The sequence below is a fragment of the Accipiter gentilis genome, chromosome 6 (assembly GCF_929443795.1).
Source record: "Accipiter gentilis chromosome 6, bAccGen1.1, whole genome shotgun sequence".
Classification (NCBI taxonomy): Eukaryota; Metazoa; Chordata; class Aves; order Accipitriformes; family Accipitridae; genus Astur; species Astur gentilis.
The window spans coordinates 34,777,221-34,804,415 of record NC_064885.1 but is presented as its reverse complement, the minus strand read 5'-3'; the positions used below and the strand labels follow the sequence as shown (position 1 = coordinate 34,804,415).

Here is a 27,195-nt window from a genome sequence, read left to right as displayed (position 1 = left end):
TCCCTGCCCAAGTCCCCGTAGGAAGCTGCTTGGACTCCGGTCAGTCGGGCCCACGTATGGCCCTTGTGATCCAGAACCGGCACCTGGGGGCAGCGAAGAAATGAGGGGCAGCGATGCGCCCCTGGCTGACGAGCCGAGGCGCCTCACTCCTTCCCTTCCCTCCCTCAGCACCCAGCTCTCCTTCCCGCCTGCCTCCGCCGCCGACGTCACTTCCCGGGGGCGGTCCGCAGCGCCGCGAGCCGCGGGGTGTCAGCGGCGGCCCTGTGATGGCGGCGGCGGCGGCGGGGCGCCGGCAGTCGCCGTGGCCGGGGGCGCCGGGGGAGCTGCGTCGCTCCTAACTCGGCGTCGGGCCCCTGCGCCATGGGGAGGAGCCGCGGCGGGCGGCTGGCCTGAGGCGGCGGCGGCGACGACGACGACGACGACAGCGGAGGGCGCGGCGCTGCCGAGGGAGCCCCGCCGCGGGGGCCGCGACCCGCGCCGCCGGGGATGTTGCGGTGGGTCCGGCAGCAGCTGGTAGGTGCCTCCCGCCGCCGCGGGGTGGGGACGGCGCGGCGCCGGGCCGCGGCCGGGGGCTTCCCGGGCACCCCACGCAACCCCCGGGCCAGGGCGGCCCCTCGCCTCGGCCCCGTCCTCCAGGGCGGCCCCGTCCCGACGCCTCTGCCCGGGCCGCCGGCGCCGGCGCGGGGGCCCCGGGGGATGCGGAGGTGCGGGCGGGCTGAGGGGGAGCAGGGCAGGAGTATGTGAGGGAAGGGAGCCCTTCCCGCCGCCGGGAGCGGGGAGGCGTGGGGGCGGGGGAGACCCGCAGGCTTCACTTGGATCATTATCGTCATTTTTAAAAAAATCATTTTTAAGGTGTATCGGAGGGTTTGGGGTGTTTCGGGTTTGGGGGGGGGGGGCGGTGCTTTTTTGTTTTGGTTTTTTTTTTTCTTTCTCTTGAAACCACGTTGACACAGAGGAAAGCACGTTCTCTTACCTGTGACCCCCTTTGGGAAGGGCTCCCCAAACTTCTTTTCACGGAGGAATGACGGTGCCTTTTTCTGTGGACCAACACTCCAGAGATTTGCTGGCCTCTCTTCCTCCTTCACGTTGCGAAATCTTCCAAGGCTTTTTCACCCGATGTGTGTCTGTCTCATTTATTTCCCTGTACCTGAGAGCTTTGCAGCCGTTGCCTCTGCGTGTGTGTTAAGGCTTTGAAAGTGACGAGGAATGAAGAAAAACATCCGTGACATGCTTTTCGCGGGGGAAACCACTTGAAAAAGGGTGCAGTTAGAGCGGGTGTCCCTCTAAATAGGCGCTACTTGCTATGCTTGTATTAAATAGTGTGCAAAGGAAATAAGGCGGCCGTGACTGTAATGTCTGTCGTGCTGTAGCAGGGAAGTACATTGAGTTATTTGATTTTGATTTGAAGTGTTGGCTGGCTTCCTGCCCCCTCCAGCATTATTTCCCTTGCACTTTCTCAAAGGGAGAAATTCCTTCTAAATGATGTATTTACAAACTTACTTTTCCCATTCACTGGAGTTACCTTGCATCACAGATGTTGCCCAGGTTAGTACGAGAACTTATATTAGTTAGGTTTTTATATTTTAGTGGTTAAAGCTTGTTTCTCACTAATGATTTGTTTAATTTGTTACATCACTTTTTACAAAAAAAGATATTTATTTTTTTCCCCCTCTTCTTTCCCTACCTCCTTTCCCATGGCCCATAGATTTTTCCCAGATCTGTGTCTGAAGCACAGAGCTTGTGGTGACGGTCTCAATGCCAGCTTGACAGTGCTCACTCGTTTGGTCTGACACCAAGAGTTATTGACCTGGAAATTGATTGCTCTGTCAGAGCTCTGACTGCACTCTTCTGTTCTGTTACAGTCATGCACATGTTTTTTAGAATAAAGCCTGTTTGGCATAACATAGCTATCATTTTTTCCACTTGAAGCTGGCTTAAGTTTTGTGTGTGTGTTTTTTAAAGCAGCCTTTGTTTTCTTTATAGTTTGGATTAGGACTGTGCCAGTGCTAGGAATTCATGTATCAAACGTGGTTGCTTTTTTCCCTGTGAATACACTGACCAGCTTTCCAGAAATATGTTTGCCCTTAATAGAAAGTAAAAGCTTAGTGTAACAAGATCAACAATAAACCTAGCACTAAGAGGTTTTTGTTCTACTAAAGGAAACTATTTGATGGGAAAATAAAACTTGCACTAGTTTTGACAGGGAAGGATTAGTAGAACGGGATAATAAAAAATCAAGATACTTGAATAGACTTTAAATATGGTACTAAGGAAAAAAATTATTGCAACGATACATGTTTTGTGTTTTCTATAAAACTCACTGTTAGACCTTGATGGCTTTGTTGTTTCACAGCTCATAAAGATGAAAAATGGCCTAAGATAGGTATCACACTCCATGTTTCTTCCGAGGGATGCTCAGAGAACTTACCCCTGTGCTTAATCATTGGTTTAACATAGATCCCACCATACATTTGCTTCTTCATATGTCCATGATGTTTAGGTTCTGAAAGAATGTCAAAGGACTGAGAACCTGGGGAAGGATGCTGAGAAAATAATCGGAGTGAGTGGGAAAAGTGGGGTGGCAGAAATATTTGGATCAAAGGGTGGCAAAATCTGTGTCCGATTTATTTCTGATAGTCGAAGAGAAGAATCTGGGGGTTTGGATGCCTTTAGAGCGTGTATTTGTAACTGTGCTTGACGTGGCATCAGGTTTTGAAAAAAATGTTCTCTTCTATACAGGAGGGTTGGAACTGGGGAAATATGTGGGTGTGATTTAAGTGGGATGTTGCAGTAATACAAAAGAACGTTGGTGTGCAATGTTGGAAAGTAGTAAGGGATTGGGGAAAGGGGGAGGGCTGCTACTTTGCTGAAGGTGCTTTTAGGTAGTTATTAAGTACTCGCTGTGCGAAACCAATGAATGTTTTGCAACTTCTCGTTTGTTTAAGCGGACAGTATTTCATATACTAATTGATGAGATTGTCCTGAGCGTATATGGTCTTGATAGCTCATGTTCTTGAGAGTTGTATAAGAGGCAGGGAAAATGAAGCAGTGGTCTTAGAAGTAAGTAATGAGAGAACCTGGTGTGGAATTCAGATTCTTTCAGTTAGGTTTTCTAAGTGGTGATTTTGCTGTGCTTGAGTCTGTGAAGATCTGTGCATGCCTGTATAGCTACATAAAGGGATGACTAGTCCTCTGAGAACAGGAGACATGCTGTGAATGTAAGACTTTCTTCATCCTTATTATGGTCTTATAAGTCCAAAACAGTTTTCTAACTGAGGTGTTGTCTTTTCAGTGATTTGTTGTATAACACTAGTTGGTGACAGTAATACTGTTGCTCAGTCTTCAGTGCCTATGTGGGACCCTCTTACAAATCATCATTTTGTTTTGGTATCTTGGCCTTCCGTCTGCTTTATTTGCTCAGAAACAATAAACACCAACCTACGCAGCAGTTTATCAGTTTTTCTTCCTCTAATGCTGGCCGATACTAAAACTGTGTAGTAAGTCATTAACAGTGTGCACCTTTCTAGTTAATATTGTTACATTACAATATCATTATCTAATTAATAGTTAGAGGTATCTAAGTTTTGGTAATAAAAAAATGGAGAGACAAATGGAGTTACGGTTCATTGCCTTGAGTAAAATGGCTTGATATATTTCAGAGACAAGCTTTGAGCAGGAAAGATACCTGAGTTCCAGCTTTGTTACCATGAGATCTCAGAAAGACAGTAGGCATGTGGATGTGCTGAGGGTTGCATAACACCACAGGCACAGCCAGCTCCGCTTGAAAAAAGCAACTGGGCAAACAACAGTTGATAGGAAGCATCATTAATATTTAGGAATAGTACAGTACACTTTATTTGCATTTCCAAATATGATGGATTAGACTACATCGCAAATCTCTGTACAGCAGAGCGCTATTGTGGCTCTCCTGGTCAAGTTGTACAGTACCAACACAAAACAAGAGTACAAAGTTGCGTTTGTAATGCTCAGTGACTTTCTGTACCATTTAGAGTTTGATAGATTTATGACAGTGTTTGAACTGTGTTAATATCCTGATGGTGTACCTGCAGTGTAGGAGCTGTTGCAGTGGTATTGACAAAAAGTAATGATAATTTCAGTTGTCTGGCGAGGAGGTCTCCAAAAATTGTGATAGAATACCCTTGTAGGTATGATCTTAGCTGCATTATTTTGAACTATTAGTCCTATTAGAACTACTAGTCAAGTGAAGAAGGGTCTCTGGATTTCCCTTCTAGTTGCTATTATGTAGAGTTTGAGCCTTTTGATCTGTTATCTAACAGTTCAATGATTTACAAAAGATACTGCATGAAGAAAACCTGAGAGCTACCTGCCTGGTCCCTCTTTTATAAAGGGCAGTTCAAGAGAAGCAAAATTGTGCTGTATTTGGCAGAGCATCTTCCTCCTACAGTTTAAGAACCTGAGTGCTGTTGTGCAGTGACAACAACTCTTATGCTATGTAGAGCAAGGTATGCAGGCAAATGCAGCTTTGCTATTTATCTGGAAGTCAAAGACAAAATGTATAGATTAATTTGTTTGGATTGGTGCCTTTTAACTGGAAAACTTAGTTACCAGACTATTTTAATTTGTGGTTGTGGGAAGGTTCAGATTGGGAGGGACATCAGGAGTTCATCTAGTCCACAAGTTCTACCTAGCCTGCATTGAGAGGTGATCACAGGGAATGTTTTTGACTGTTCTGTGTTGGTTGTCCCCATCATACCCCGTGCTCCCCCAGGACAATATCTATAGGGATGTTCTTGTTCATCTTTTGGATGCATTCTAATGAAAAGCTGCTTCTGCTAAGGGAAATGTCTTCAAATAGATTAGCACTAGAGGACTGTGTGTTTGGGATGTTCTTCCCTTTCCTTCCAGGTGTTGGTATCTGGTAAGAGGTTCTGAGAGGACAGATGGTATTTTGTCATAACTTGCAGTTATTGGCATTCTGAACAAGGTGGACAGCATTTGATCTCATTGTTTGCACTGACATGTATGTATTATTTGCACTTAATCATTTTATAGAATTGAACCACTGCAGTTACTTCTTTTTTTGGCCAAAGAATTCCCTGTATTTTTTGAATGCTGAAAGTACTTTGAACTAATCCAATGACTGAGAATCCTAGCTTCTGAAATCATGTTGCTTTTCTGGAGCACAATTTCCCCCCTTTTCTCTTGCTTGTCATTGATGCCTGTTCCCCTATTTGGCTAAAATTAAGTGGGTGTTTGTTATTGCAAACTAGCAAATGCATATTTGCTCAAAAGAGTTCCTCTGGTTCAGACTGCCCAGCTAATAGCTTCTGTACTGTCACTGAGATGCATATTAGAACAGCCCAAAGGTTGCACTGCTTTGGTTAGAGTCGTTTGAGAACTGGGGGTTAATGACTCCCCTCATGTAACTTCACACAGGAGAAAATGTGGCCCTTTTCTTTTGCTAGAGGTATTCTGTGATCTGCTGGACTAGTCCTCCCATTATGTTCGGCTCTTTTAACCTTATTTTCTTTTTATATTCTGCAACTGCTGAAGGCTAATATATTTGCAGCACAGTGTGTTCCAAAGTGTGCAGAACCTGGCCCTGTCTTCAGCCAGCTGTCTGTTCCAAACGGAGACATCCGTTGTGTCCTGTGTGTAATTTTGAAATCTTATCTCATAAGAATCAAACTCTAAATTTAAAAATTGCCTACCCATACCTAATCAAACCAGTCTTGACACTGTTTTTTTTCAAAGACCATTTTAAAAATGGGATGATCAGGGTTGTCTGATGTGCTGTCTTGCTATGAGACATGGAAGTTTGACCTGTGTCTTGTCCCATCCTTCCCGCCCGCCCCAGTCATGAGCCTTTTAAGCAGCAAATTTTTATTGTGCCAAACTTCCACTTGTCACACAATAATACGACCATTTAATTGACCGTTACGATATTCCTGCACTAACAGGATCCTGCTCCCTTAATAGCTACTGTCTGTTTATATGTGACTGAGGGAGAAAAGTATTATTTTATTGACAAAGAGCAAAAGCTTTTTGTGTTCTGGTCAGTAGGTGATAATGGGGGGATGGTCAGGGTAGATGCTTCTGTTTTATTACCAAGAGCTTGCCTCTGAACCCTCACCAGAAGATAAAATTCATAATCTAAGGTGAGTAAATATGTGCTGAATTTAATAACATTCAACATGTGGTTTGGATATTGTTGGTATTGCTTTTTCTAGTTTCGGATGGGTTGGCTGAATTAATTAAAACTTTTGTTTGCTTTCTTCTGGGGTGGAGATATAGGAGTTATAAAAGAAAAATATAATAATGTGTTCAAATTTCATTAAAAGCATCATGACTTGTGCTTTTCAGTAGTGACCTGCCATCTGTTTTTCTTCATTGTATTGTGGTGTCCTCAGTAGTTATGACTGTTTTTGTAAGTATTTCATGGGGAAAAAGTATCTACAGTATACCTCTAAAAAAAAATTCCTTTAATTTTTAGCACCAAATCTGTTTGTGAGCCAGCAAGTAAGAACTGCAGCAAAATAGATCTGATAAAGTGCCTCTGTAAACACAAGGTCATATCTTCCAGCAAAACACAGGTGACATATTTGCAGCTAGAGGGTTTTTTTTTCTGGTTTTTTTTTTAATACAAACCTCTTTTCAACTGCTGTTGAGAACAAACACTGAGCAATAGTACAGACCATGGTAGAAAAGATAGAAAGTAGGACTGACAGCTACACCGTGATTTAAAAAAACAAAACCCTACAATTCCTTGACCTCCCACATGCTGTGACTTAAGAGGATTTTTTTCTCCTTGTTTACTTTGAGTAAAAATAAGCATGGGAAAGGAGAACTTTCCTGTAAATGGGAAGGAGAGATAATGATGTGGACAAAAGGCAAGCTGTTTGTTTTCATGCTGAAATGTTTTACAAGGGAAAGAACTTTTCTATGGTTTATACCAAAAAGTATATTTTGTTACATGTTGTTACCCTTTACTATCCTCTTTGCATATTTTTGTGCTAGGTTTATGGGTGGCTGTGCTAATTTTTGTGGATATTTACATATCTGTTTGGAACAAGAATTTCAACAAAAAAGAAAGGAAGCTTAAGATTTAGCAAGCTTTAGGGATAAACTAGTTTGTAGACATGTCTGAAAGCAGGACATTAAACTGTTACTTAAGTCATAAATCATGTTTGAAATGGAATTAAAACTTAAAGTGATATTTGGTGAATGGAGTAGACTCAAAACTGTGACATTAATTTTTACAGAGCAGGTTTTATCTAAGCACATTAAAAAGGAAGAGCTAGACGGTTCTAGCTATGAACTTCACTCTCTTCCTGTGAAATTTGTTGAGCAACAACTGTTAAAGCAATTGTCAGTGTAATTTTGGCACACATTTTGAAAAAGCTCTAACATTTATTATGTAGAGGTGGTTTTGGGGGAAGAATATTTTGAAAAGTTTTTTGGTTTTTTTTTTTCATACTGAAGGAAAATGTGAATTAGACTTGCAGTGCAGGAGCTGATTGGCATAAGTAGCTATTGCCTACGAGAAAGAATCTCAGTATTGAAAATGGTGGGTTTCATTATTCATGTGGGATAATGGTCATATGAGTAGCCCAGAACAGGAGCCCTTCATGCTGGTGTAAAATAGTTTTATAAATGACTCTTCAAATCAGCGGGTAAAGAGCATTTAATTTTAAGATAATAGTGCACATAGTATGCAAACATGTGAAGGAATGTACGATTCTTACGTATCTCGTGTTCTGTCATGGACTTGACAAATGTAATTTTTGTATATGGTGAAATTGCTAGCTACAAAATTGGAACTGCTTTCTAATTTTAAGTGATAGTTCATAACCTGTCACAGGTTTGAATGCCTTATTTAATATTGAAAATCAAATAAAACTATTTCTGCTATAAAATGACATAAATGAATCCAGGGACTGTGCAGAAAGGATACAATTAGATTTTAAAAATTTTTTTTTAGATACTGTGGTTATTCAAGGTATATGAAGGATTTGTGTGTTGAATGTTTCATTTGCAGTACTGATTCTGCATTTCTTAGTATGACTTTGTTCAGTAACTGCTATTTCTGTGTGATTATTGAAGAATCGTAGCACTTTCCATGTTCGAAGTACTTTATATACTTTGAGCAGCATTCTTAAAAGTGGTTATTGATTTTTGAGATCTCAATTCTTATTTCATAAAATACGATGCCCTATAGTTGCCTCTTAATGGGTGTCTAAAGTCATCCTTCAGCTTTGAAAATCTTGCCTACTCTCTGTTTGGGAGGGAGATGATACTGCAGATAAGGATAACTAATTGCTGGAGCCCACAGAGGAAAACTGTTAGTTCTGAAATTAAAACTGTGTAGTTGGAACTTCAAAGGCATCTTCATTCCCACTTGTTTAAAGCGATGGGCTGCCTTGGGAATCGTGGCAGAAGACCAAACATTTTGGACCACAAATACTGTCAAGCCTCAACTTCTCTTAGACCTCTTGGACTTTATCATAATGCATTTTTTTTAAGGAAAAAATTTAGAGAGCACTGAATGTCTGTCGTGGTTTAACCAGGACAATGGCCTCGCAGAGTAGTTTGGGAGCCACTGGCCATTTCTCTGAGATTGAGGCTTGTTTCTTAGAATTTGAATGTTAACTAAATTGCTTGCTTTATTAGAGTTGAAGACACATTTATTGTAAAGTCTGTTTTCTGTCAAAAAGCATCTGAGCAAAAATATCCCTGGATCTGTTCATTATTGATAACTTTCATAATCTGTGTGTCTGAGTATGAAAGAGAGCATCCTAAAATAAAGCAACAGATGAGGAATGTATTATAGACATTTGGTTAATTAAATACATTGAATGAAGAGGATAAGAATTCTAATAATCCTGTAGAAAAAATTCTGTTGAAGACAGTGACAAAAGAGTAGCTTTTATAAAGCGTTAGGTTTGTTTTATCATATGAAGTCCAAAATGGATTATGCTTTGTAAATACTGTGATTTGGATTGTAGGAGAGGATAAGAAAGCCAGTTCCTTAATTGATGCAAAGTTGGGCTATTTCTAAATTAAGCAGTGTACCTAAATCTCTGTTAAAATTCTTCGCTAGTAGTGGAAACCGGACACGTCATAAGTCTTTGAGAGTGGTGTATTAGCCTAACTTGCCTGCTCAGCTCGCTTTTCCTTTTCTGTTTTTATTGATGTTACAAGAGCAGTATGTTTGGCATCAGTCATCTGGGTAGAGAAAGTGGTATGGAGAAGTATGTTAGCAGTGAATAAGGCCAGTTTAGCTTGCTTGTTACTTTTGTAGATAAATAAGGAGAAGATATGTAGTTTTTAAAATTTTAAGTAGGGATTTTTCCAAGTTATTTTTGTGGACATTTTGACAAAATAAGGTAAAATAAGAACAACTTGAGCTGTATGTAACCATGACTTTGTTCCAAGCACTAGTATGACTTTTCTAAATACAGTACTTGGCATTTTTTTAACCTTGTGAAAGGAAGGATTATTGCTTCATGATTTCTCAGGCCTTGTTTCCTAGAGTGTTTATTTTCACAAAGTAATGTAGGCTGCTTATAGGTCTTTTAGGAGGTTACAACGTGATTTGTTATCAGATACTTTAAATGACTGTGTACAGTAAGCAGGAAGAGGAAGTTGCATGAATAGTGCATGACTTGTAATACTGTTTTATTTCTTTACTGCAGTGATATTCAGAAGAGGAGGAACAAACTGCATGGCACTATGTAAACCTCAGGGTGCTTCAGTTGATTCAGTACTTTAGTTGTTAGAGCAGTGTTTAAAATTGCTGTGAGAGGCTGTTTCTTCCTTCACAATAACCTTTGATACGACAAATTCAGTTTGACTACTGCCCAGTTATGTGACTGAAAGAATTACTGGCTGACTGTTTTGAGTACAAATTTACACAGACTTCTGAAAATGTGCATGGAGTGTGAATAGATCATCTTATCTGACAAGGGGAAAAGTATTCCATGTATATTCAGAAAAAAATCCAAAGCAAGAAAATCCATTTCCTCAAAACACCTTTAATCAAAATACATCTTGGCAGCAGTGTAATAGCAGGCTTTTGGGCTATCTGCCAGGAAGTGTGGTATTCTGTTTCTGTGGCCACAGTCAGTCAGTCGCCTCCCTAGGAAAAAGGCTTCCTGAGATCGAGTTTTCTTCTGTTTATTAGGGTTTTTTTATTAGAATGTGGTGTCCAAAAGGCTTTTTGGGGAACTACTACTTCCCTTAGCAGTGTTCAGTATGGTTTTTGAAAGGAAGAAGAGGCTTTAATTGAGACTTCCTTCTTTCAAACCCCTTTCACTGAAAGCTGGTCACATAGCAGAAATTCTTTTAGCAAATATAATTATTTTTTTTTTCCTGTAAAAGCTGTGGGTGATGAATAAGAAACACTAGTAGATCATGTTAAAAGATACTAGCTTTATGTAAATCAGAAGCAAAAATTGCTTGTCATGTGATTTGTAATTATTGATACATGTATTACAAAGCTTGAAACAGCAATTGATTTGTTGTGTGCTGGTCTCATGTCACTAATCCTAGCTGAAAGATTTGCGGATTTCTGCTGTCTCACTTGACACTGCTGTAGAGCGTGTGCGTGGGGAGGGCGTACGTGTGTGCTGCCATAAGTTAATAGTGGTATTGAAGAAATAAGAGTCTGCAGTAAATAGGGTATATTATATCAACAAGTTGACTGAGAAAGTATTTTTTCTTTTCTTTGTTTACACTTGCAGGTGTTGGGAGGGCAGTCTCATCCTTTGCACAGTTCTTTTTCATAGTGCTGCTTCTCATTTTATTACTCTGCCTGTTTCTCCAGTTGCCTAATTTGTTGTTTATTCTAATAATGCTTCCTCAACAGCAATATAAAACACTTCTTCCACAGTGAACCCTTTTGTTATATCACCAGGCTATTGGCATGACCATGCGATTGTTCTAGGGAGTTATTTGGAGGAGAGGTTGCTGTTGAAGCCTATTTCTTTCATGAAAGAAATAGCATAAAATTGCAGTAAAAAATTTATCCCCAGTTCCCCAGGATATGTTTTTTTTTTTTAATGCTCTTTTAAAGGGGCCTAATTATTACACAGAGGATGTCTTTGTCTAACTTTCAGAACACTAACAAAATCACTGCTGAAGCTGTTTAGTAAAAATGACTTTGGTTAGAGTCATTACAAATTTATAAAAAAGGAAAACTACAGATCACTTTTCTTCTCCCCCCCCCCCCCCCCGCAAGTTATTTTGGTTTGTGCTTTATAAATCAGCTTGACTCAAGTATCTGTGTGTTGTATGTAAATGGCATTCGTTTAGACTATTTTCAAAAACATCAGGTTTTTCTGTGTGCAAAATTTCTATTGGGGGGATGTGTATCAAAGATTAAATATGAGAGCTGTATTCCAGGGGTAGATAATTCCTGGTTTATGTTGATAAATCAGCTGTATGGCTGAACTTTAGCCAGTAAATTTAGATTTAATTTGCAGCATGAAGGGGGAAAAAGATCAGGGTAGGTGTGGGTTTTTTTAGTCACTTTATCTTACAGTCAAATTTTATTTTATTTACAGCTGATTCATGTAATACACCTGATTAAGAAGCCTTAAATATCAGATTTTGTAATAAACTCAGCTTTATTTGTTATGAAGTCAATGATCTATGCTCTTAGGTAGAAATCACTGCACTAGATAACTGCAGAAAAACTAACTTATGTTGAAAGGTATTGGTGATAACTAAATCTTTTTGCAAGACTCAAAATTTAATTTAGGGATACTCTGCTTATGCTATTTAGCTGCAGAAATCTTTTAACAAGGGCATGTTACCCTAGTTTTGCAGCTGAGTTTGATAATGACATTAGAAAGAGAAAGAACTGTCTAATAAGTTAAATTAGGAAACTGGGTGCTTTCTGCACCTCTTTGCTGGCTTGTGTGTAGATGCTATGCAAAGTCCCTTTGCCGTGCAGAAATTTGGACTACAAATCAGTTTTGTGTCACAAGCAGGATCTGTGACCAGCCCCATAGTTACAGAAAAGTTAAAGGCATTTCAGTTCTTGAACAATTAAGTTCAACGTCTGTGCAGAATTTTCCTTGGGGAGATGTGTAATTAAAGTGTCTCTGGAGAGCTGCTTGGTTGCAGTCTCACCAGCTAATTCTGTGGTGACAGGGTTGTTGGGTAGTTCTAAATGATCTTTCATAGTTACAGATATGAAACTTAGGAAATCTGGGTTCTGTTCCCATCAGTGACACTTATTTCCTGCTGTGACTACAGTCAAGTCACTAAGGTTGTCAAGGATGTGTCCTTTTCCAACCATAGCTCTGACAGCTGAAGGGGTTCTTGTCCCCAGCCTGCCTTGCTTGTTCATTGCCATCTCCATAGATCTGCTGACTGCACAGCTTCTGCACTTTCTCCGTGGTAAATTTCAACAAAACAGAGTTAAATTTGTGTAGACCGCAATTTTAACCTGTTTTAGCTGCACAACTGCACCTATAAACTTGTATGGTCTGAGATTCTGACTTGGAAAATAGATTCCTCACTTTTAATTGGTTGAGTCTTCTTGAGCGGAGGTCCTCTCCTCTGATGGAAGTGCTTGTGCAGTTAGTCTTGAGTTGCATGGAGGCCTTTGCTCTTCATAATAAAAATGTCGTTAAGTTCATCAACTTTCAGGTGCTCAGAGAGTGGCCTAAAAAGGGCATATAAATACTTCGGAAAAAATGCAGTAATACCCTAGTCACTCTGAAATTTTTCATTTACCTTGTAATAACTTTCAGCGAGTGGCTTGGAGATTAGCATTTATCACCATCAGAAGACTGCCAGTCGCTTTCTTTGCTTTCTCTGGTTTTTCCTTGCTTTACATCTGTTTGGTTTAGAGTGGAATTTTTTCAGGCTGTAGAACATGACTTTCCAAAGTGAGGATGTCTGGCATTTTGTGAGTTCCAGACATTTTCTGAGATGGAAGAGGTGTGTACCTAGACTTACTAATTAAGCACTTTTTTTTTTTTTTTTTTTTTTGCTTGCAAAACATTTTTATTGTGGCATCTTCTGGACTGATTTAGAAATTATGTGTCACTATTGTCAGATATCCAAAATGCTTCTGCTACAAATGTTGTTCTCTTTTAAAATTTTCTGTCATTGTTTAACAGGTACATTTTTTTCATCTTACTTTCATGCTTGTATTTCTTTTCTTGAAGTTGTAAAGTTCCTTTCTTTTTTGCTTTTGGCATCCTATGTATTTTTTCCCATTGTTTCCCCTATCTACTTTTTGTCTCCCTGCTCCACTCTTATCTTTAAACAAGCTTTCACACTGGAGCATGTGACTAGAGCAGCCTTCCACTGCTTGTCATCTAAAGTTTACTCTCCTTCAGATCTCTTTGAAAAATCCCCCTTCCTTTCTTTCTCCCTTCTTTCTTCTGGACCTCTTTCTTTCTGAAGCATAATGTGTCTGTAGTAATGATGGCAAATGCAAAAATTTGTATGTTTGAGAGGATTTTTTAAATTATTCCTTTACTTTAAAATGATGCCATCCTGAATGTGAACATACCTAATGCCCTGTGTTAGAGATATTCATGGGTTAAAGAAAATTCTCAATTGGTTATACCTACCATTTTTTATGTAGCTCATTGTGCTCACTGTTCATCATCCGCTGTGGTTAACTGGTACAGAGGTATCTGCTGTTGGAGGTCTGTGAAGTGTCAGTTTCTATTTGATGAGAATCAAGGTCTGAGCCTGGTTGCACTAGTGGAGCAACCCAACTGCAAAGGTAGTTTCCTCACCTCCAGTAGTGGAATTGGTAATGCCCTTTGTAGCTGTTTCACCATTTGTCCTTCCACTTGGCATCAAAGAACAAGGAGACCATGTATACGGTGCAGAGTTGGTTCCAAGATTAGGAATGTGTGACATTCATGCTGAAATTCGCAACTTGCTGGACAATCATTGATTCCCTATCGAACAACTTAACAGTTCCGAATTTAATTTCATTAGTTTGTTCCATGTCTTAAAGCTTTTTCGTTTTTATTTTAGTAATTTTCTTAGCCTGTTATCTGAATTATTACTGTTTTACTGTCTTGCATGTTTTGTTTTGCCATCACCTGCTTCTCCAGGTCAGAATGTTACAGCTAGGAAGGGTTCTGGTGAGTCATGTAGCCCCAGGAAAGGCTCAATTAAAGATAGACTTGAATGACCTAGATATAAGCCCTTGCAGTACAGAGACATTGCAACCTCCCCATGTGACTTATTTTGGTTTTTAATTATTCCTTTCCATAAGAAAGGAATTTTTGTTTGTTTTTCCAATATCCAAACTAAATTTTCCTAGCTGCAACTTAAGCGGACTTCTGTTGTTCATCGTCCTTCAGATTACTCCTTTTCTTGGTGGAACAGTCTTACGTATCAGAAGATGTGCTAGTATATCCCAAGTTTCCTGTCCCCTAGGCTAAACTACTCTAATTTCTTTGCTCTTTGCTTTTTATATTGTTCAGCCTTGTGTTATATGTCATGTTTTCAGGATCTCTTGTGTCTAATTGTTTTGGGTTTGTGTGGCGGGGTTTTGGTAGTTGGGGGAGGGGGCTACAGGGGTGGCTCCTGTGAGAAGCTGCTAGAAGCTTCCCTGGCTCTAAGTTGGACCTGCTGCTGGCCAAGGCCGATCCAATCACCAGCGTTGGTAGCGCCTCTGGGATAACATGTTTAAGAAGGGGAACCTGCAGCGGGTAGTGGGATCGGAATGTGAGAGAAACCCCTACACAGAAGCCAAGGTCGGTGAGGAAGGAGGGGGAGGAGGTGTGCCAGAGGAGGGGATGCCCCTGCAGCCCGTGGTGAGAGGGCAGGTTGTCCTCCTGCAGCACATGGAGGGGAGCGGGCTAGCAGATGCCCACCTGCAGCCCAGGGAGGAGCCCATGCCAGAGCAGTCGGATGCCCCTGAAGAAGGCCGTGACTCCATGGGAAAGCCTGTGCTGGAGCGGTCTGCTCCTGAAGGACTGCAGCCTGCAGAAAGGACCCATGCTGGAGCAGTTCGTGAAGAACTGCAGCCCGTGGGAAGGACCTACGCTGGAGAAGTTCATAGAGGACTGTCTCCTGTGGGAGAGACCCTATGCTGGAGCAGAGGAAGAGTGTGAGGAGTCCTCCCTGTGAGGAGGAAGGAGCAGCAGAGACAATGTGTAGATGAACTGACTGCAACCCCCATGCCCTGTCCCCATGTGCTGCTGGTGGGAGGAGGTAGAGAAAATCGGGAGTGAAGTTGAGCCCAGGAAGAAGGGAGGGGTGCGGGGAAGGTGTTTTAAGATTTGGTTTTACTTCTCATTATCCTGTTTTGATTTGATTGGTAACAAATTAAATTGGTTCTGTTTTTTTTTCCCCAAGTTGAGTCTGTCTTTTTTTGCTTGTGCCCATACTTGGTGAGTGGTCCCTCCCTGCCCTTGTCTTGACCCACGAGCTTTTCATTATATTTTCTCCTCCCCATCGCATGGTGGGTGAGGAGTGAGTGAGTGGCCTCATGGTGCTTTATTTCTGGCTGGGCCTAAAGCATGACACTCATGTTCCACTCCTCTGGATGCTGTCCAGTTGGTTTACAGTGCTTCAGCTGTGCCTCCCACTCCTCCTCCAGCCTCCTTAGCACTGAAGGCCTTTTCCTCGGTGGCATGGCGTTACTGACTCACATTCAGCCTGTGATCAGCTATAGCCTTTTGATCTTTTTCTACAGAACTCCTGTATGGGCTTTTGTTCTCTTTTTGTAGATGCAGTTAATTGTGTCTAAGAGCTGTATCTTTCAGGCTTCCATGCATCCGGTTGGTCAAGATTATTTTGAATCTTTTTTTGTCATTTGGTGTTCTTGCAGTTCTGAGGTAGTGTCACCTGCAAATTTAATGTCTGTGTTCCCCTTCCCATTGCAGAGAGGCAGTTGATGAAAATACTGACCATTAGACCTGAAACAGGGCTTTGGTTCCAAGGGACCTCACTCAGGTCTGTTTTGGCAGGGAACTGTTGATACGTACTTCTGAGTATCTTTTTTTTTTTTTTTAATGAGTTTGCTTTTAGTGTTGCTACCCCTCGTGTGAATTGGTGGTAATGTCAGGAAATCGCATTTGACGTTAGACAAAATGTTAGTTCTTGGGGATAGAACTCGTTTGGAAAAATACTGTTGTCTAGTCAGATGCATATACTTTTGTTTTTAAGCTGGTGAGAATCTTTTCAAAATCCAGTTATCATAGCATACTATTGTGACTTGTTTGTTTTGACCTTTTCTGATAATCTGTTTTATTAGGATTATCATGAGCTCGACTGTGAGGTTCTGTAATATATGTATGTTTCATCTCCATTTCTGTTTCTTCTTTTTTAAGTTTCACAGGGCTTCAAGTTTGCATGATAGCAAGTATTCTCTATCCTTTTTGAGACTTAGGATTTTTTCGTTCATTTTCCAGAATGAGTACACAACCTCAAAATTGAGATTATTATTTTTTTTCCCAATTTTTGAAAATTCTCTGGACACAGCAGACTTTAATTTACACATTAGTTTTGTTTCTCATTCAAAAACTGCTATTCTAAAACTGCTACTTGATACCTGGATATCATTTTTCAGCACAGAGATAACTGTTTTACAGAACTACAGTTAATAAAATAGTCTTTCTCGATATTTTTTTATTATTATTTATTTTGTGTTTTAGGGTTTTGACCCACCGCATCAAAGCGATACAAGAACTATTTATATAGCAAATCGTTTTCCCCAGCATGGCCATTATGTTCCTCAGAAGTTTGCGGACAACAGAATCATTTCATCCAAGGTAAGGAATCAATTTGTCATGGGAAACCCACTTGATATGTTACTTAAGAAGTTGTGTAGCAAATGTGCATGTGTGTATTGTGTCTAATGGTGCATATATAATATTCAAAATGAAACAAGCTTTAAACTTTTTTGAGGAAAAAGATAGGTTGTTTCCTATGTAGTTTTTCTCCTGCTCTCATCCCTCTTTCCTCAGAACCTGACTAAGTACAGAACAATTAAGCATGTTGGTCAGAATTTCTGAAGAAAAGTAGATGTTACAGCAGTGTTGCCCATGTCTGGATGTGATGCACAGAACTGCTTAAAAGGAAGGATTAAGCTGGTTGTGAGCATTTATAAAATAGCCAAAGTGTAAGATAGTACCCTGCAGAAAATGTATCAGCAATGAACTGCAATTGCAGATTCCCTCCTAGTGTGACCTTGGATTGGAATCAATAGAACTGATGGTGGGGATGTGTCTTGTTGCTCTAGTGTAAGAGAGAAAGTTACAGCTGCAAGAATTAATTTCTTCTCTGCTATCCAGGATACAAGCAGCCAGATGACTCCAGCTGCTCCTATCCCAGTTGGTACAAGAACATTTAAAACTTTGACTGTAAAGGCAATGCAGTTGCTACTCCTGCTTCCCTGCTAGGTGTACTTGGGGGGGTGCGGGGGTGGCGTGGAAATTGGATACAGAAGTTCTGTGTGGGAGTAGGGCAAGAAGGTTTAGGGGTGGGGAGATGGAAAATGGAAAGATGTCGGTCAAGAAAGTTTCACTGAGAAATTGTTCAGTATGTCAAAACTGTTATTCTCTCTCTCTCCCTTTTTTCCCTTCAGTATACAGTGTGGAATTTTGTTCCAAAAAACTTATTTGAGCAGTTCAGAAGAGTAGCCAACTTTTATTTTCTGATTATATTTTTGGTTCAGGTAAGTTGAATACTACTTGGGGAATTGCAATTTATGTTGTAAATTCTGCCACTGATTTTCATTCTGAATTTGACTTCTCTACTTGCATATTCTGTCTATAAAAACAACATATTTCCAGATTCTCTAGGAAAAAAAATCTTTAAAAAAATTATGTCCAAATTTAAGTACTGTCTTTAAGTTTTATCTTCATGAATGCTAATATATTTAAGCGTGCAGCTTCAAAGTCCATTGCACTTTCAGCACAGAGACTCAATTGTCTGCCTCAAAATACAATCTTAAATCTGTTCAAATGCGCTTTTTCTATTTTTGTGGAGGTTGGTGGTGTTTGAATAAACCAGGAGTTTTATAGTGTGCATTTTTAAATGCTTCTGGGACATGAGTGTGCAGAAATGCAGAGGTTCAAGTTCACTTGCATCAAATTGGGCAGTATGCTTGCTCTTGAGCTGAGCATAGATTAGTGTATATACTCATTGTAGGTGGAATCTTGCTTTTCTAAATCAACACACTATTATCACATACTCCTAAGATCCTCAAATTCAATTTATTCGGATAGAAGGAACACATGAAGATTTACAGCTAGGATTGACAGTTTTTGAGTTTTGAAGACATCAGTTAGTGCTGTTGTTGATACAGTATAGGTCAGAAATATTACCGTGGCTTTTGTAGCAGAGTATATTTCTTCTAATTAAGAACATCCACAAGTACATTATAACAGTCTGTAAATTTTCTGTGATGTTTGCACCTCCAACTCTGTACTAGTACTTGAATTTTGTTGAGCCATTGCAGACTTAGTAGATGAAGAGTAAGTGGGAGAAAAGTTGTAAGGAGAGAGAGTAACTTTTGAAAGACCAGTCGATACCTAAGAGACAAGATTTTTTGGGTACACAAACTTTTCTTTTGTTACAAAATAGCATGCGTTGAGCATGTACAGCCCTCCACAGTGATTAACCAACACTTGCGGTATGCATCTGAAAAAGATGGTGCCTCATTGGACAAAAATCAGGAATACTGAGGAGTTCATAAGATTTGTCTGTGGTTATGCAAAATGTCAGTAGCAGGGCCAGTTCCGCAATTTTTAATCCATTGCCTCCTGTGTCCCTTACTCTTGTTCTTTCACATTTAGAAAGAATGAGCTTTCTAATAGGCTGAAAATTCCTGTGTTGGGATTTACTAAAGTCATATGGTTCTAACTTAGTCTAACAGAATGTGTGGCCCATCCCATGTCTTTGTCATTCCTGTTATGATGTTTCATGCTGTTTAACATATTGTATCATAAGGAAGATGGGGGCATGCTGGAGATGGAACATAAATGTTACTTAAAGTAACCACAGACGGTGTTGCGTTTTTAAAGCTTTTCTTTCTTTTTAATGCAAATTTACCTTTTTAATTCAATTTTGAGTCACATTCCTTTTAAACTGTTAGACTTCAGTAATATCTAAATGTGGTGTCCATGAACAAATGTGGATCTAAAGGCAGAACTTCTATTCAGAATGTAATCCTGTTCTTCTCCCAGTTTGTGACTCAAGTGGATGCCCTAATTTGTATGGGAAATGTCTCATCTATATGTCTGTATTCTTGGAAACCAAACAAGAGGAAAGCTGCAGTCATTTTTGTTCATTTGTTAGAACGGAATTCTGGTTTTATTCAAATCCCATTTGGGAGTTCATTAATATCTAATATTTTTTTCTCTTTATAAGGCAAAGGTGCCTTTAAAAGTTGATCACCATGGTATCTTCTCTGTCCTATGAATCTCATTTGACCAAGATGCATTGTCTGTCATTACTGCCCTATTCCACTGGGGATGACAGAGCTGGGGCAAGTTCTCATTGTGTGATTTAAACATGCAGCACAATCCAGTCCACGTTGTTCACCACACATATGCATGCCAGAAACATGGTGACAGACTGCATTTTGTTCACGTGAGGCTTCATGCCAGTTGTGTGATGAATGCATGTCCAGCTGCATGGCAGGCAAAGGGCCATGGTGTTCTGGTGAAAGAGGCAAAAGGAGCAGGCTGACATGACAATTCCACCAGCACAAAACTTGCTCTATTTTCACATATGAGCCTCTCTTGAGAAAGGAGAGAGTGTAGACGGCAGAAATGTCATGATGAACCCTATCCAGCCAAAAATCGGATGCTTTTGGCATGGGTTTTCTTGGACAACATGCTGCCAACCTGAAATTGCAATGCTGCTTGAAGAGCAGACAGTATTGCAGGATAGATCTAATTTTTGTTGTATTCTATAAATTGTCTGTGTTTTGGTGGTGGTGGGGGGGAAAGCTCATGCATGTGTTGTAAGGTGGCATAATCTGTTTTCTCTATGAGGTTCTTGACTCTTGACAGAGTAAACTTCATGTATGATTATATTTGTTTTTTCTTCTTTAATGGTTCCCAAAGCAATGCCATAAGTCTCAGGTAAAGTGGATCAAATCAGTGTCTGTGGTTTTGAATAGTTCTTGTGCATATTTTCTTTACAGCACTTGACCATGTTGTTTTTTTCCTGCAGCAGAGGAGAACCACTAATATCCCCCTCACATACAGAATTTTAGTGTATACACTGCACTTTTGGCATGCCAGCAATAATAGCACAAATTGTAAAAACTGCATGTTAACTTGGGGGAACCAGAAAGGAGCAGTCTAAGAAACTGTGTTCTTTAAACTGTTGGAAATTACTATTTTTAACTTTATTTTCACTTCTGAAGTGGAGGTTATTATACTCTACATTGCTGTTAAGCAGTAGATTGTATAGAGTATTGAAAGAGCTTCACGAAATGCAGATTTCTTTCCTTTGTAATATACTTTTGAATTCATCTTTGTAGGATGAAAACATAGCTTCCTTTTACTAAGGACTCTTAAAATTGGCACATGCATTTCAACTGTGATTAAGTCTGTTCTATGCCCTAGAACCTTTGTTTGCATCATTATTGACATGTATTATTTAGGTGTCAGGAATGGAGTTCTGCTCCAGAAATTCTGCAGAAAGTGCAGTAAAAATACTCACAGGTTATAATGAGGAGTTTGGAAACTAGTTGTCATCTTGCTTCATTGGGTTTTTTGGAAGATACAAATATATTTGGACTAACTTTCATATTTTCTTCTCTTCCAGCTCATGATAGATACCCCTACCAGTCCTATTACCAGTGGATTGCCATTATTCTTTGTCATAACTGTGACAGCCATAAAACAGGTAAATGGGAAAAATCTTGTATCATGAAGTCTTTCTAAGGTAAAGTTACTTAACAAAGTCTGACCAAGATAATGTTTAGATACTAAAAATAAATTTAAAAGGTGTCATTTTTAGAAGGGATTTTTTTATTTAATGTTTCTTTTTAGATGCTTGAACTTGAGCATTTTGGTTAGTTGTCAAGCCCTTAGTGACTTGCTGAGGTACCCTTAAATGGACAGTGAATGACTGTCAGACACCATTTTTGTCTAAACATTACATGTCACTTTTTATAAGACCTTTTCTGAAAGCTCCTCACTTATTTCTTTGGCACACCTCGCTGCATATTAAAACCAATCCTCCCCTATGACACACGGAGAAAGGAGCTTGGATAGGTGAAGCAGTGGTGCAATCCATGTTTGTCTGTAGTTAAGAAGCAAATTTTGCCCTGAGGAGTATGTTTCATGGCATAAAATTAACTGTAATCCTGTATCAGGTAAAAAGTCCAGTTTAGAAAGCTTCTGGTTTTGTTTTCCTTTTTTTTTGGTTGCATAAAACATTTTGGAGTACTTTATAGCACTTGAAGTAAGAAAAATCTTCTAAGTATGTTTAATAGAATTTTAATAGAAATGTTATTCAAGCACCATACTACATCCTACTAAGACCTGGAGGCCCTGGAAGGAGAAGGTTAAAAAAAACAAAAGGCGGGGGGGAGAGAAAGAAAAAAAAAAAAATCTTCTGTTTTCTTTAAACCCTTAAAGCAAGAGGAGAAAGAAACAAGCACATAAATAAAGAGGTGATGTGGATAGAAACTACAATCTCTTCTGCAGGGATGTAATTTTCAGGAACTGTCCTCTTCAAAGGGTTTGACAGTGCTGTCTGGGGAAGAGATGCAGTCATAGCAACTGAAAAGTAAGCAGGAGACTGTTACAGAGCTACAACTGGCATTTCAATTTGTCTTCTGTGCCTGTAAGACCCAAAGCCACTCTGAAATAGGGCAAAATAAAAACAGGTCTAGCTTTCAAGGGATAGAATAGTGTTTGGGGCAGAGGGGATCTTTATGCTGGAATAATATTTGAACTAACATTTCATTTTGCTGCTGTGCAATTTGTATATGTAGAATGCCCTAATCCTATTCAATTGCAGTTGTTATCATCACCCCCGAAAAAATCACATGTTCAAGAGCTACAGTCTTAAGTAGGCAATGAAAAACATCCCTTAAAGCTGTGTGAACTGAAAGAGATTGTGCAACTCAATTAGAAATATTAGAGATTTTTTCCAGAAGTTGGACTTGTATAAGTCTAAAATTGTCCAAAATAGTCTACTACCACCTTGTTTCCAGTTGCCCAATCTTATATTGGGAAATATAAGTATCTTACCATCAATTGCAAAGAATAGGCATTCTGTCATTCCTTCTAGTATTTTCAAATAATTCGTGACTTGCCAAGCATCAAGAGTTTTTCTGATTGTCTCGGTGTCTCTGCAAGGACTATTGGAACTACCTAAACTGATCTAATGGACTCTCGTGTTTATCCTACCTGCTGCAAAGTAGGCAAATAGTACACAAGCTGTTATCTTGTAAAGACAATTCAGTGTGCTATTTCCAACAGGCTGCCCCTAGACAAGGAAGAAAGATAAATCTTTTGTTGGAATGCAGAGGGGAAGATACCCAGTATGGTCTCAAAACCAGCTCCCATTATCTTTCGAACCTGAAGTGGAATAGGGAGTAGATTTTAGGGGAAGAAACCCCTTTTGAAAGCTGCAGGGCACTAGTTCTGTACGAAGTTACATCAGGATAAATGTTAAACTGTAACTTAGTAGTCTTTCAAAAGATGAAGGGGAAAAATAGAAGCATTAACCATATCTGGGTTTGAGAAGCTTAGCACTGGGTGGAAAAACTCTCCCCTACTTCCAGAAGGCCAGTTAAAGTGACACCTCTAGCAACCTCAAAACTCAGCCTTATTTTAATCGCAGCCAAGGAGATAGAACTTTTTCTTCCTAGAAATGTAATTACATCTAGGTCAGAAGAAGGACATACAGGACTGCAAAGTGATGCAACTTATGCTGTGTCATTTTGTCTATCTTGTTAGCCAGAGCACTTTCCTCCTTATGCCTGTGAAGATGTGTATGCAGTCCTCAGAGGAGTCCAGAATTAGAAAATAAAATAAATTAAAATAAAACAAAAATAAAAGTTATAAAAACCCAAAACAAAATACAACAAAATAAAGGTATTTCCTAAGGAACTTTAGGGAACTTAGTTCGTTTCAGTAAGTTCATAGGTATTTAGGAAACAAGCTCATTGGACACAGATGTTTGCATGACTGTCAGGTAAATTGAAGAAACTAGTTTGCAGATTTTGATTAAATATAGACCTAAACCAAGAATGAAAAACCTGGTAATACAATATGCAGGCCTGTTTTAATTTTGTCCTTTTCTCAAGTATGTTGCTGCAGTTATTTAAGGAGGACTTAAGAATATCATTTAATTGAGGGATTTTAATCTTTAGTTTCTGTTCATGCATTTAAGCAACATTCCCTGTGTTCCTATTGCATCTTTCTTTCTAACAGTATTTTTACAATATTTGCAAGTGAGGATAAGGAACTCTTTCAAAAAATGCCGCAGTAGATAAGTTTTGGGGGAATTTAAACTGACCACAGTAAGTTGGCTCTTAAGAATTCCCTGGTGTGAGGTGTCACCCTTGTGTTGCAGGCAATAGGTGTCAGATGGAGAAAGCGCTGAAATCTGTACTTTCTAAAGAAGGTAAATTTCAGTTCTTTGCCAAATGCCCATATTGCTCAGCTGTTCAGATTTATGAGACAAATGCCCCAAGGTTACTGGATGTTAGTTCTTGTTTTCTTCTGTCATTCACCTTTAACAAGGAGCTGTAGATATTCACTCTTGCTTTTTCATACTGGTTAGGAAGGACTCCTAAAGTCTTACTTAGGGGTTTTAGGATTCTGATTTCCCAGTATCTGTCTGCGTGGCTGCTATTACTACACACTTCTTAATTATCTATTTTTAAGCAGTTGGCATATAAATCTTCCCCCTCTCCTTCCCATGCAGTTGTGCTGTCCCTACTCATTTGTGCTAGTAACAGTGGAGGTGCATGAAGGTAGAACTGCAGAACTATACTTTTAACATGCTGAATTCATCATATAACTTTCCTCCAAACTCCAGTTAACTGCCGAATTCTCCAAACTGCATCTGCATTAGTACTCTTTGTGTTATGACATTCATATATAATATTTGTAACATTCTAGGATGAGTTGGGATTATGCGTGCTGTTTCAGAGGGCCCCCTTCTTCTCTCTAAAAGCTTCCAAGGAAGTGATTTTAACTCTTTCACATTTTTTATACCTTCAGAAAAGCATTTTAGGAAATGTCTCTCTTACTGCAAATGAGTTGTAGGAGTCTTGCCAGGATGTAAGAGGCAGTTGAACTTCCTGCATACGCTGATCCATTTCTTGTGCTTGCTCATGGGCCTTTCCAAACAGTACCTAGGCTTGGGAATCAGAGATCACGCTATTGACAGTCACGCTGTTAGCTTAAATAAGCAATGTATTGATAGTTTAGGAAAATAGGAGGGGAATAATATACCTGGATTCACTCTCATGGATGTTTGCATGTGTGGATTCACTCTCGTGGATGTTTGCATGTGTGTGTGCGTGGGATAAAGGGTGCTTAAAGAAGTGCCAAATACCCAGTAAAGGAAAACTGCTTAATTTATCCATTAAAAACTCAGTTGCTGTGAACTGTTGCATTAGGACTCACAAAGAACTAAAACCTTCTCAGTCCTTTTCTCTTGCTATACAGAGCTGATGTGTGAACAGCATGTCATAGAAAATTAAGAACTCTTTAAGATTTCGTGCATAGGCAATGGCAGTAACTCTAAGAAGTGCTCTATGGTGTGACACGAGGAAGTAATTTCAGTCTGTTACTTCTCTTAAAAAAAAAAAAAAAAAAAATCCATAAGAGAGACTGGGAGTGGCTGTTCCCAGTTTTGCAGTATATTAATCCACATAGATAAAAGATTGAATGAGTACTTGTTCATCTCGTCAGCAGAAAATGTCACTGCCTGTTTGTTTTAACAGAACATGGGACTGTTAAGTTTCTTCACCACTTCTGCTACTTTATTTGCCTTTACTTATTTGTGTAAGGTAAGTGAAAATTAAGAGGTTTCCCAGGTTCTTGAGTAACAGCTGTAGAAACTCAAGATAAGTTAGCAACTGTATTCAGGCTATGCAGCAGGCATGTTTGCTTAGAAGATATTTGTTAATGCTTTATAGGTTTCTTGCTTAAAAGATAAATTCATATGTTTTCCACAGGGTTATGAAGACTGGCTACGACATAAAGCAGACAATGAAGTAAATGGTGCTCCAGTTTATGTTGTTCGAAGTGGTGGCCTTGTAAAAACTAGATCTAAAAACATTCGGGTATGTGCCTAAGGACAAATTGAAAATTGTGTTTCTATTGCGTAGCTAAAGCTCTTGTTTCATTAGTAATCATTGTGGCCTGTTTTATCATGATTCGTTAACAATGCTGAAATGAATTCTTCTCTTTTAAAACTCTGTACACTTCTCATTTGTGTTCACTTCATTAGGTGGGGGACATTGTCAGAGTAGCCAAAGATGAGACTTTTCCTGCAGATCTGGTGCTTCTGTCATCTGATCGAGTTGACGGTTCATGCCACGTTACTACTGCAAGTTTGGACGGAGAGACAAATCTTAAGGTCTGGGTTACTGCTATGAAATAGAATGTAGTTAATTTGTGATGCTATTTTTATTTTAGCCTGTTGAAATACCACCCCCACCCGCCCCCAACCTGGTAGTCCTGTATGATTAACTTAATGGACACTGTTTTACAGACACATGTTGCAGTCCCAGAAACAGCAGTGTTACAGTCTGTTGCCAACCTGGACAAACTTGTAGCTGTTATAGAATGTCAGCAGCCAGAAGCAGATCTATACAGGTATCACTTTACTTATAGAGATTTTGAAATTAAATCAAAATAAAGTGTTTAATATTATGGGTCTTGCTGGGATTAAAATAGCTTCAGATATCTGCTTAAATTTTAGGTCATAATAATCAGTGTGTTTATACATACATACTTACTGAAAGTTGCAAGTGACAAGTTTGATTATTTCAGTAGTAAATCAGAAGTTACAGGATAATATTTACCTTTTGTATTTTAATCATGACACTTATGTACATTTCTGTTCTAACTAGTAAACTCATTTCCAGTTTTTAAAGAATTAAATGGCCTATGAGTGTGAGCAGGTTGGAGAGAAGGAGTGTATAAGATTCTGCCAGGAGATTTCAGTACTATATAGTATCTTTTTTAATGGAATTAACTCAAACCATAGAAAATTGTTGTAAGCTTATGTTAATACTAAGGATATGTGTTGGTCATGTTTATTTTGCTTGTGCTTAAGAGAAGATTTGAACTCCATTCTTCAGCAGCAGAAGTTTAGATTAAAACCAATGTATCTGACTGTACTTCATCTCAGCTTTTAACATCAGCAAGCAATGCCCTAGGCTCTGTAAAACAGCATCATAGGTAACAAAAGTTATATTCCCATCCAAGTTCCTCCTGAATTGTGTAATGGAAAATGGTAGTTATCAACTAGTAGTTTTCAAAATCCAAGTGTATCACAGAAGCTATTCTTAAGTAAGTTTTGGGATCATTGAGAAATGTTAAATTCTTAAAAACTAAGATGCTTAGTTTGAACAGCTGTTCAAATACTTGATCTTTAGTTCAGTTTGTAGAGAACATCAAGATAAGGTACAATTACTATAGAAGTTTATGTCCCTATTTGTAGCTGGGGTCTTGCTAAATATGCAAGTGTCACATTTTAAAAGCACAGTAGATTGGCTTTGTTAAATGAAAAATTACTATTTCTGATGGATAATATGCTAACTTACGTTTGTAGAGGAATTATTTCTTTTGTGGTTTTATTAGTGAAACCTAATAGGCTTTCTCAAATGACTGTTCTTTTGAAGGATAAATGTTTCTGTTGTTAAATATCTCTTGTAAAATTATTGCCAGTGTTGCCATATTGTTTTAGTTTGATTGTTAATAAAAGTTGATTATTTTGTATTTGTGAGCCATTAATGACTTTTCTGTAAATATGGAGGAGTTCTTTTACATTTTTTAGTCTTTATGTAGATTTTTCTAACACATGGCCATCTTTCATAGATTTGTTGGAAGAATAACTGTAAGTCAACAAACTGAAGAAATTGTACGGTAAGTAAAATTTTATAAGATTAATGTTTAGAACTGATGGAGTTGGTTAAAAATCACAAAAAATAGTTACTGTTAAATATATGAAAGAGGGGTATTTTTACTGAAAGTGTCAATTCAATTATAGCTACATACTTAAGATGAA

At 39.1% G+C, this 27,195-nt stretch overlaps 1 protein-coding gene across 9 annotated transcripts in view; it reads left to right on the top strand.

Annotated features, from left to right (window-relative positions):
- The first annotated feature begins 219 nt into the window (after nucleotides 1-219).
- ATP11B (ATPase phospholipid transporting 11B (putative)) overlaps nucleotides 220-27,195 on the top strand; it is a 72,816-nt gene continuing 45,840 nt past the window's right edge. For all 9 annotated transcript variants that reach the window (XM_049803417.1, XM_049803416.1, XM_049803418.1 and 6 more), the window contains exons 1-8: nucleotides 220-513; nucleotides 16,626-16,742; nucleotides 17,558-17,647; nucleotides 20,755-20,835; nucleotides 25,136-25,243; nucleotides 25,411-25,539; nucleotides 25,675-25,778; nucleotides 27,006-27,053. In XM_049803417.1, coding sequence (XP_049659374.1) covers nucleotides 487-513; nucleotides 16,626-16,742; nucleotides 17,558-17,647; nucleotides 20,755-20,835; nucleotides 25,136-25,243; nucleotides 25,411-25,539; nucleotides 25,675-25,778; nucleotides 27,006-27,053 — 704 coding nt within the window. In that variant the 5' untranslated portion in view covers nucleotides 220-486. The remainder of the gene's footprint in view (nucleotides 514-16,625; nucleotides 16,743-17,557; nucleotides 17,648-20,754; nucleotides 20,836-25,135; nucleotides 25,244-25,410; nucleotides 25,540-25,674; nucleotides 25,779-27,005; nucleotides 27,054-27,195) is intronic.